Below are 11,213 nucleotides of genomic sequence, written 5' to 3'. Positions count from 1 at the left end.
TTCTAAAACATTTACCGTAATTTTAATAATATTAAATATAGACAATCCTACTTAAAAGGGATCGGTAAAAAAATTCAACATCAAAATCATTTGTTAAAAATAATAGCATTGAGAATTCTTTATGTAGACCGGAAAAACTCAAATTCACGTGTCTTGCAAGTATCAATGTCTACTTCAAAAAATGACTCAAAATTTCCAAAGAAACAACTTATGATAACACGATCTCTTTCCCGGTAAGTTTATTTGATTCTTATTTATCATCTATTAACAATTATCGATATTTTGCAAACTCTAATTTGGAACAAACAATCAAATATATTGATGAATTTCAATCAATCTTGATATGTTATAATTCATACTTTCCCTTCAAAAAAAATCCACTATCCTTTTTAAATATGATTCAATAAAATAACAAATCATTTTATTTACTTATTATTTTTGCCCTTACACGCGCTAAAATTTTTATTTGAATTAATATTATAAATGATATTTATCAATATATATAAAAAAAATTCTGTAAAAGTTTAGGCCAGTCGAATGTCGATACCTGTCCAAGATAAAAAAAGACTCAAAAAATTTACCAAATTTACGATTTAAACCAATATAAATTATAATATTTCTAAATGATTCTTTCTCTTATTTTAATATAAATTAACCCTAAATATATCCACATCACCCTATTTTAATAGATATTCAAACCTTCAACTATACATAATTTTACTTACTAAAATTATTATTTTCTTAAGAATAAAAATACTCAAAATCATATTATAACCAACCTCGTTCAACGTGCCAATAATAAGTAATTTTGTTTTTTTAGAAGAAACTCCCTCTAATTTAAGATATTTTGTTTTTTCTCACTATTTTCCTCATTTTCTTGCTTCATATAAACAAACTCTCCAACTTCCCCTGTTTTTCACTCTGTTTTATACTCTGTTTCCTTCTTCTTCTGCCACTCTTCTCACTACATCGCACAGATTTCTCTCTCTCTCTCTCTCTCATTACATCGCACAGATTTTTTTCTCTCTCTCTCGTTACATCGCACAAATTTCCTTCTATCATCATCAATGGAGGACCAAGAAGAAACGTGAGTGTTCTTTTCTTTTTCTTGCGTTTTCCAACAATGTTAACAAGTTTCTTGAATTCTTTTTCTTTTCTTTTCACAATGCAAATTTGAGAGTGTTCTTCCCCTGTTACATTCTTTATTGTTCTGCATTTACGATAGAGAATCTTTTAAATGTATGTATCATACTGTAGCTAGTTACAATAAGATACAAGAGATTAATCACAATTAGACATTCTAATTAATGAGATTGATTTCTTATTACATTCATAAAACCATCAATTAATAAAACTAAAGTTTCTTAATTTTAGTGCATCTTTAATATTAGCGCGTATGATTACTGAGAAAATATTATAACTAAAGTTGTATCATATAACTGAATAAGATTTTGTTGATTGATATGATTATATCCGCGTGTATATTTTAAAAGGTCATGATAAAAGTTTGTCAAAAATCAATAAAGTCGAGTTAAAATTTATTTATATTTTTTTGAATCGACCGCTAAAAATAAAAAAATGTGTTTCAATGATAATATTTTTTTTTATACAAAATTATAAAAACAATGATTTATTTTAATTAAAAAAACAGTGAAAAAGCATTACAAATAGAAGCAGTTTCCTCGTAATCCAGTTACACTCTCACAGCAACCCAAACTCAACGTGGTTTGACACAAACTCAAACTCCAACAACCTCGTTTGTCGCACTTTTCTTTTTCTTCAACAAATTCAAAAAATTTCAGAAGCACCATTAACATTTCAAAAAATTTCAGAATCAACACCATTTTCAATTTCGTTATCCATTTCATTTATTATAGCTTTAATATCTAGGGTTTTATTTATTTTTCGTAAAGAGAAAATAAATAAAAAAATTACCACTTTACCCATTTCTTCAATTGAGGGTTTTAGTCTGAAATTCAATGGGTCGTTCTCGTGGGAATTTTCATCATGCTGATGAGGATCCCAGCCAAAGGTTTGATTTTCATTCATCTATTTCGTTTTTGTATCAAAATGTTAGTGTTTGTTAATACAATTTGTAATTGAATTTTGCATTATTTGATTTTCTTAATGTGTATATGGTCGATTAAGTTAATTTCTGTGGTGATTTTAGTATATGATGCTCTCAATTATGTGTTTTTCTTTTGTTCTGTGTGTTTTATGTGGTTAATTTTACTGATCGCGTAGATCAAGGAGGAAGAAGAATGCTTCTAGTGGAGATAATTCGGAATCCGGTGTTGCAGGTACTTTATCCACCTTGATGTGCTGGTTAATTTTTTTTTACAGCATTATGAGATTATAATGTGTTATTTCCGCGGTTTATAATTTGCTAAATTTAGATGTGTGCGTAGAATAGACTATATATTCGTAGCGTTATATCTGTAACTTTAGTGTAATATGGAATTAATGTGTTTGGTATGTTTGGAGATAAGCTTATGTTTGAAACAGAAATCTTGATTTGAATCGTGGAGTGTTTGTTCGGTTAAAGATCGTTGTAGTTAAAATCCCAATTTGAATTGGAAAATTTATGGTAGTTAAAATCCTGATATAAATTGTAAAATCCATGGTAGTTGAAATCCTGATTTGAGTTGTGAAATCCCATGATTTGGCGATTATGATCGCTACTGTTAATTGTTGAATCGTATAACTTTTTCTCTTGTTTGAGACTTATGAGTTATGAGTTTGTATGACTTTATTTATTGACTTTCTTATGCTATTATGAAGCTATGCTTATGAATGAGTTTAAATTTATTTAAGTTTTTAAAGTGTGATTTAAGGTCTTAACTATCTTACTTGTGAGCTATGCTTGTGAATTTAAATTTACATAAGTATTTCAAGTGATTTCAAGTTTTGTTTTTTTCCCTGCCATAATCCACTATAATGGCGCCGCAAAGAGCCCGGTATGGCGGGATTTCGGCTCTCTGCCATTGACCGCCATCCGCCATCGACAATACTGGTTAAGAATAAAATATACTTTAGGCTATAGCCGTGGTAGTTATTTAGAGATTCAATTGTCTATTTATTGATGATTTATGATTCATGGATATTGTATGTTTGGAAATAATTTTCCGTGTTTCCGTGAGTCAGGTCAAGGAGCAAGTGAAGGGAAAAGGGCTTTGTATCATTGCAATTACTGTAATAAAGATATTACAGGAAAGATTAGAATTAAGTGTGCCATGTGCCCAGATTTTGATTTATGCATAGAATGCTTTTCTGTTGGAGCTGAAGTGACACCTCACAAAAGCAATCACCCTTACAGGGTTATGGTCAGTGACCATTAATTTCAAAAAATTTCCTTTGATGTCTTGTTAATTTAACGTTTTTGATAGAGAGAAAGGTTATGCGGTAATTTTGCTAAGTTGCACGCAATGTTGTTAAATATCCGCTATAGCGGCGCTATACAGCTCGCTATAGCATAGCAGAATTTGGAAAATCTGCTATTATTCGGCAATACCTTATTCAGTACAAAATGTTGTCAAATAACGGCGCTAAAGCATTATTAAATAACGGAATTTAACATTCCGCTTTCCGCAATTGACAAACGTTGATCACTGAGTATGCTTGCAGGATTATCCAATTAAGTTAGATTGGAAATTATTCTGAAACTGTTTTTATCATATGTGGAGTAAGAATCATTTTGAAAGAAATTATGCTTGTGTATCTGTCAAACCGCTCTTATGGAAATTGCATCACTGCATTTTGGAAACATTGTTGTTATTATTGCGTTGTTTTTTTGTGTTAGTTTTTTTAATATGGTTTCATGATGACAGGACAATCTGTCTTTCCCTCTTATTTGCCCAGACTGGAATGCAGACGATGAAATCTTGCTTCTAGAGGTACTGAATTTAAATTCTTCGCCTAGGAGTAGTGGTGACTAGTGGCGTAATTCTATAACACATTATATTTGGTGTTCTCGAAGAAATCTATGTTAATATCTGACCTTTCTAGCAATAACTTTTTGGTTTTAGGGAATTGAAATGTATGGTATGGGAAACTGGACAGAAGTCGCTGAGCATGTTGGAACAAAGAACAAAGAAGCATGCATTGAACACTATAAGACTGTGTACCTAAACTCTCCGTTCTTCCCTCTTCCGGTATGATAGGCATCAAACAAGCCTCTAATCAGTGCTTAATATTATTCGTTCTTAATAAATGTATTTTAAATGATGACCGTTCTTATTTACTAGGACATGTCTCATGTTGTTGGGAAAAACAAAAAAGAACTACTCGCCATGGCGAAAGGGCAGGGTGACGACAAGAAAGGTTTGTCACAATACACAACGTCACATTCATTTGTTTCTAGATTTTGGGAAAATTTGATTTCACTTGCATAGCATGTTGTCTATGTGTCATAAATGAATCAATGAGGCACATCTTATGGAAACTGTTCGATAGAGAGCTTATGGAAACAACATATAAGATGCACATAAGCCGTTTTCATCTTATTTCCATAAGCTATCCTGGATAGCTTATGAAAATAGCTTACATAAAGACGATTTGACTTTATTTTATCTTTTGTTAAAAAATAAATAATACGTATACACTCATCATGCTTATAATGTAAGCTCTTTATTTACCTGTTTATCCAAACAAAGCGTATGGCTCATTTATGTGTTGCTGAGTATTGCTTAAAATATATTTAGGAGAATATATTTATAATCATCTATGGCTTCTGATTTTTTTCAGATTGGTTGGTTTATGTTTTGGTCACTTTCTTTTTCCAATTATTGATAACTTGTGATTGGCACAGGACTTTCGATGGGGGATCTTAGTATAAAGGAAGAATCAACCTTTTCCACGTCTAGAGTCAAGTAAGGCCGTCATATTTTGTATTCATTTACTCTTGCCGTGTTCAATACCATGTTCGTTGACTTCTGAATGTTGATTCAGAATGGAAGATTCCCATAAACCTGGTTCCAATAGTCGTATGTCTTCCAATTTGAATCCAGGTAAGCGAAATAAGTCGATAGCTAAGACTCATACAACAATTTTCTCATTATCATCTTCTTTCAATCTTGATATTGTTTATACATTGCAGAGTTAGATTCTGGGCACTCAGTCAGCACACAGGCTTCGGCTACTGTTAACCAGAGGGCATCTAACAAAGGCCGAGGAAAAGGTGGTCCTGGAATTGTTAAAATTGAAGGTGTGCATTTTATATTTGGTCCCGAGTTCTGATTAAAAGTAACTGATGCTTATTCTTTGAGGAAATCCACGATATTATGTTCTGTTTTTAACTTTCTAGTCTTTTTTTTCCATTGACAGATTCTTCAATAGACAGAGATTTTGGAGGAAATAAACCAAATTCCTCTGGAAATGGCGGCCCTTCTTTGGTTGAAGCCAGTGGTTATAATCCGAAAAGACAGGAATTCGATCCTGAATATGATAATGATGCTGAACAACTGCTGGCTGAAATGGAGTTTAAGGACACTGACACTGAGGACGAGCGGGAGATCAAACTCCGCGTGTTGCGTATCTATTACAAAAGGTAAACAACCATTTTAGTTTTGAAGGTTTCTTTTCCCGAGTCATCTACAATCAAAATCTTTTACAGTAATGATATTTGAAGGTATTGCTTACACCCACATCTACATTGAAATACGTTGCAGGCTCGATGAAAGAAAGCGCAGGAAGGAATTCATACTTGAAAGAAATTTGCTATATCCAAATCCAATTGAGAAGGATTTTACACCCGAGGAAAAGGCAATATGTCGGAAATATGACAAATTCATGCGCTTTCATACTAAGGAAGCTCACAATGAATTGCTTACAGCCGTTATCACTGAACACAGAACTCTTATAAGAATTCAAGAGCTTAAGGTTTGAGACCTAGATAGCATTAAATTGTTTTGAAAATTCACTCTTTATCTCTCCTTGGAAAATGGAAACTTTTTATTTATCCATTAGCTTTTGATATTGATTCCGTGACGCACAAACTGCTCTGCCTGAATCAAACAAGTCGACATTAAGTCTGATGTTTATTGAATATGGCACTTCAGGAAGCCCGGGCTGCTGGTTGCCGCACTTCAGCTGAAGCAGATAGATATCTGGCACATAAGAGAAGAAAGGAAGCCGAAGAAAGTGCTCGTAGGGCAAGAGAAAGTGGTCACCTCGGCCCAAACAATCACGGGGCTCCAAATGCATTAATGTCTCCAGACTCTACTAGTACAAGACCTGTCAATGAAATGGATTTAGCAGGATACTATGGAGCAGATCTACTTTCCGAACCTGTAAGATTCTGTCTTTGCCGAATTTCCATCTTAAATCCGTGCGTTGCTTCTTAATCTGTTTTCTGACATTGTCGGCTTTAATTTCCTTATCAGGAGAAACGTCTGTGCTGCGAACTAAAGTTGCCTCCGGCTGTGTATCTAAAGATGCAAGAGCACCTGTCTGTGCAAATGCTTGCCGGCAACGTCACTTCGAAATCGGAAGCTCATCAAATGTTCAATATGGATGCCATGATAGTTGACAGGGTTTATGATATGCTCATTAAGAAGGGAATTGGTTCACCTTAAGAACTTTTCCTAGTCTATTTTTCTGTTCAAGGATTCCATAATAATCAAAATAAAATTTAGCTGTATATCAAATTATCATCATTTCTTGAAAATTTTAAATGATGAATAAGTGATGTATCAAGCTTTAGTAATAAGGTAGAGTTAGAGTTAGAAGTGGTGTGTACCATAAAGTTCATTTCATAGGGAAATTTTATGAGGGAAAAATGCTATATTGCTAATAAATAGACTATATTTTTCTTCAAAAATTTCTATTTACTAAGATGCTGTTTATGGAGAGTATCCAATACCTTGAAGTTTTGTTTCATAATCAAATTAATTAATTCTAATTCTATTGAAGACTGTCGAATATTTTTGTTTTAACTTAACAACTGAAAATTAAGATTTATTATGTTGTATCAAATTTGGATTCAGATTTTGAAAATTGAGTTTGTGTACATACTAGTATTATTTATAATTTTATCACACTTTACTGTGCTGTTTTTTGGTTGATGAAGAAAACATTCAATTGAAATGTTTATTTTCTTGTACATGTGTATGAAACTACGATATGATTTATACTGGGTCGCTAGTAATATGAAACTTTTATGTACAGTTGGTATAAGAACATTTTATCATTTAATACAATATAAGCCACTTAATTTTGTGATTACAAAAATGCATGATTTGCCCCCATTTAGAATTTACTTACAAATTAAATTTATAGAAAAAAGTGAAGAAAAAGTTTAAATTCAGATACTTGAATTAACGATAAAGTCTCTTCTACTTTTCCAAAAAAATATTTATAAAGACTATTGAGATAAGAGACATTTGTTTAAATGATTAATCTTTTTTTACTAAATAGTTTTTGATATAATCTGATCACGGATCAAACCTTAAATCAAATAATCAAGAAACACAAATATTTGAAGGTTGTGTCAGTTCATTTGTGTCACTTCATTTCTATAATGTCATATATGTTGAAACAAGTTTGATTATTCAACTATAATGTGTTTTGATGATAACAAAGTGTAGAGAGCAATTTTATGCTATAACTATTTTGTCGAGTGTGTAGAAAATTGGAAACAAACTCTACTCTGAAGATGTCCAGACTTTGAGTCAAATAATAAAAGCGTGTCTACAAACATGTCAACTTTGAAGTATCAAACTAATGTTTTTGAACAGAAATCATTAGACAGATTACTGATAAAGGTTATGACTACCAACTTTTGAAAGTCTCAGAACCCATTACTCCAAACACTCCGAAGTCTTACCAAGTTCTGAAGACAGACTTTGATTTCTACTCAAGCTTCAATCCACCTGTATAAGAAGTCTTTACTAGAAGATTTGTATCAAAAGACCAACGCTGATTGATGTGACTAAAGTACAAAAATAAATCTACTTTCCATATAAAGTACTGTACTTTGTATCAAAGAAGTTTCTCACGTCACATCATCCTCACCAACTCTTTGCTGCAAACGACACTCTATTGTTGCAAATGGAGTGATCTTCATCCAACTTTTACCTTAAGGATATTTCATCCTCACCCTCCATCTAGTCTATTCGTTATCTATATAAAGAGGTCTTTGAAGATTGGAACAATAAGAAGCACTGAACAGATATCAATGTTTAGATTAAAAGAAAGTATGCAATATAAAAGAAGTGTTTCTAACACTTATACACTTAGAACATAAACTCTTTGAATATTTTTGTTAAGTGTAATATTTGATTTTAAACTTGTGTATCTACTTGTTGAAGTATCTTGTAAATACTAAACCTTTTATATTAACTTTGGTTAATTTCTTTGAGAGGCTAAATATAGTTAGATTTTTCAAGAAGTCATTCACAATTAGTCTTTGAGTTGGAGTTATTTTCCTTGAGAGACTAAGGTATAGTTATAATTACTCAAGAAGTCTTATATAGTTGGTCTTTGAGTTGGATTATCAGTTTGATTATTGGATTAAGTCCTTTTTGAAGGAGAAATTACTCATGCGGGTGGACTGGACGTATCTCGTTAACAACGAATTAGGATAAAAATACTTGTGTTCTTATCTTTATCATCATCTTTATTGTTTGAGATATTGGATGACAAAAAGTTTTAAATTCAGAAATTCAATTCAAACTCAAATTTCTTATATTTCTTGCACCTTTCATATATATATATATATATATATATATATATATATATATATATATATATATATATATATATATATATATATATATATATATATATATATATATATATACAAGAAACTATTAAATGAATTAAACATTAAACATTCTGATTTTTTTTTTAAAAATAACCATGTTTTAGAAATAAAATACGATAATAACCAGGATTTCAAAAAATTTCCCAAAGTAACCATGTTTTTTAAGGGATGCGCCGGAGGAGTTGGCGCATCCCTTAAAAATTTTAGGAGCCTTAAAGGCAGGCGCCCATGGGCTAGGCGCCCTAGTTGAACCACCCATAAGGGAGGCGCCCCTAGGGTTGGCGCCCTTGTGTGTCCCTAAAGGGAGGTGCCCCTAGGGTTGGCGCCTTAGCCTCCCACTAAGGGAGGCGCCCCTAGGGTTGGCGCCTTAGCCTCCCACTAAGGGAGGCGCCCTTAGGGTTGGCGCCTCTGTCTAATTTTTTTTTTTAAATATAATTTTTTTTTAATATTTCATATTAATTATTTAATACGTAATAAATAAAAATAAAAATAAAATGACTTCATTAAATATATAATAAATGATTACATTAGAATGACCAAAACCCTAATGACCCGCCCGATTATAACGTCCCCCGGTTCCACATCCCGGTGCGTTAGGTTGTCTCCCACGATTTTCTTGAGGTGTTTGTGGTCTTTGGGTGCTGACCTGATCGAGCGATGGCTGGTTGGAAGGTCCGACAGAGGTTCCGGCGGTATTCGAAAGATGTGTCATCATTTGCTCCCAATACCCGGAAGGGCTGTGGCCAACGGCGCTTCCGTAATGGAGTTCGGTGCCCATGTCATCGTAGTTAGGGCGTTGGGGTTGGGTGAACCCAGATGAATTGGGGACGGTATAGTTGCCCAAATTGGGTCATTGAGTCGTTTTGAAAACGAAGCAATGGTTCTTGGGGCGTACTATAGTTAAACAGTGGTTGGGTGTTAAATGGTGGGGGGCTACGATGACGTGACCCATATGAATCATCGGTGCTATAGACGGTTGTGGTTGTGGGGTTTGGTTCTTGGTTTTGTGTTTGGGTGGGTGGTATGAAGGGACTGCGACGTTGGATGGTTGGCATGAACGGGTTGCGATGTTGGGTGTTTGGTTGGTTTGAGTATGTGGTCGGTTGATGTTGTGTGGTTGGTTGTTGGGTTTGGGTGGGTTCACATTGGTGTTGGGTGGTGAATTGATGTAGGACATACGATGATGCAGCAAGTTGGCGCGGATCTATCAAATACCGCGGCTCAGATACGAATTGCTGAGTTGTTACAGACCTAAACCATGCCATATATTGTTGAGTCGGTCTTACACCTTGGATGACTGGTTCGTTCAGGACGTGTTGTCGTCAATTTCTCCATTGACGACACATGTCTTTTGCAAAGTCTCTCCAGTCCGAAAAATCCCACTGTGCATCGACCCTTTTTTGATGCCAATTCCCCAAACACGTGGGAGACTCTGGGATATGTTGTACCATTCCGAACTGCAGTTTGACCCTGTCACTTTGGTGCATTTCAACTGTAGTGAATCGGATAATTGGTGTCTTCGCTGTCCAAACTGCAGCATCGTCATGGTTCACATCATGATCCAGACCCAGATATGGCCTCCATACAAACTGGAAAAAAATAACAAATCGTTAGATGAGAAATAATTTGAGAACTATTTTAAGATTAACTATAGTTTGGTAGGAGTATTACATCATCATGTCCAATGTGATCCAATAGATTTCGGTAGACTACAATAGCGTGTTTCGGACACCTATTGTAGTTCATTCCCCTTACTGACCACCTAAGATAAAAAAATGAGTGAAAAATATTATTTACTGTTAATTTAAATAATAGATATAATTAACAAAATGGTAAATAGTAAAGTGGTAGACTTACTTGGTTGCAAAGGGGAACGCGAATGGACGCTCATTTTCTGGGGCGAGCGACGGCATCCTAGACCACCCCCAAGCTTGAAGCAAATAAGCACATGAAAAAAAAGTACAGGTATTCTTTTTTGCATTTTTACACAATGCACTATATAGATTGGCCAACACAGCTGAACCCCAACTATAAGTGTTTACCTTATTGATGTTGCGTAATAAAGGTAAATACATTATATTCACAGAATTACCTGTACTTTCTGGAAACAAAAAGTTACCAAATAAAATCATAATATAACACCGAGCTTTTATTATCTTCTCATACTTGTTGCACCCCAAAATTTGCCATCTATTTTTAACTCTAACCAATTTTTTGTTTCACATTCATTTGCATCATCTTCATAGCATAACATTTTTTTCTGTCTTAATATTAGCCGGAATAATTTCTCGGAATTTACAAACAGACTGGTCAAATTAACTTTTTAACTGTGCCTAAAATTAGTCAACGAAAAAATGTCAAGTTTAAGTTTGCAAATGTCGATAACATTAATCTGCGGTTCACGTGGTTTAATTTGACATGCTAAAAATATTTTTACGACTATTTTTGGTCA

At 33.6% G+C, this 11,213-nt stretch overlaps 1 protein-coding gene across 1 annotated transcript; it reads left to right on the top strand.

Moving 5' to 3' along the window:
- The first annotated feature begins 1,678 nt into the window (after positions 1-1,678).
- LOC127076564 (transcriptional adapter ADA2b) lies at positions 1,679-6,817 on the top strand. Its single transcript, XM_051018250.1, has 13 exons — positions 1,679-2,032; positions 2,245-2,300; positions 3,145-3,323; positions 3,828-3,893; positions 4,026-4,151; positions 4,245-4,320; positions 4,808-4,868; positions 4,948-5,006; positions 5,096-5,203; positions 5,323-5,545; positions 5,667-5,877; positions 6,057-6,287; positions 6,381-6,817. The coding sequence occupies exons 1-13, from the start codon at positions 1,980-1,982 to the stop codon at positions 6,570-6,572; spliced, it is 1,641 nt and encodes a 546-aa protein (XP_050874207.1). The 5' UTR covers positions 1,679-1,979; the 3' UTR covers positions 6,573-6,817.
- Positions 6,818-11,213: the final 4,396 nt, after the last annotated feature.

The sequence above is a fragment of the Lathyrus oleraceus genome, chromosome 1 (assembly GCF_024323335.1).
Source record: "Lathyrus oleraceus cultivar Zhongwan6 chromosome 1, CAAS_Psat_ZW6_1.0, whole genome shotgun sequence".
NCBI classification, from domain to species: Eukaryota; Viridiplantae; Streptophyta; class Magnoliopsida; order Fabales; family Fabaceae; genus Lathyrus; species Lathyrus oleraceus.
This window is presented reverse-complemented; position numbering and strand designations above follow the sequence as displayed.

Bases quoted from the DNA above. Each gene is read 5' to 3' on its own strand.
- LOC127076564 (XM_051018250.1), top strand. From the start codon at position 1,980: ATGGGTCGTTCTCGTGGGAATTTTCATCATGCTGATGAGGATCCCAGC. The intron at 2,301-3,144 runs GTACTTTATCCA...TCCGTGAGTCAG, and splicing joins TTCGGAATCCGGTGTTGCAG to GTCAAGGAGCAAGTGAAGGG. The intron at 4,869-4,947 runs GTAAGGCCGTCA...ATGTTGATTCAG, and splicing joins TTTTCCACGTCTAGAGTCAA to AATGGAAGATTCCCATAAAC.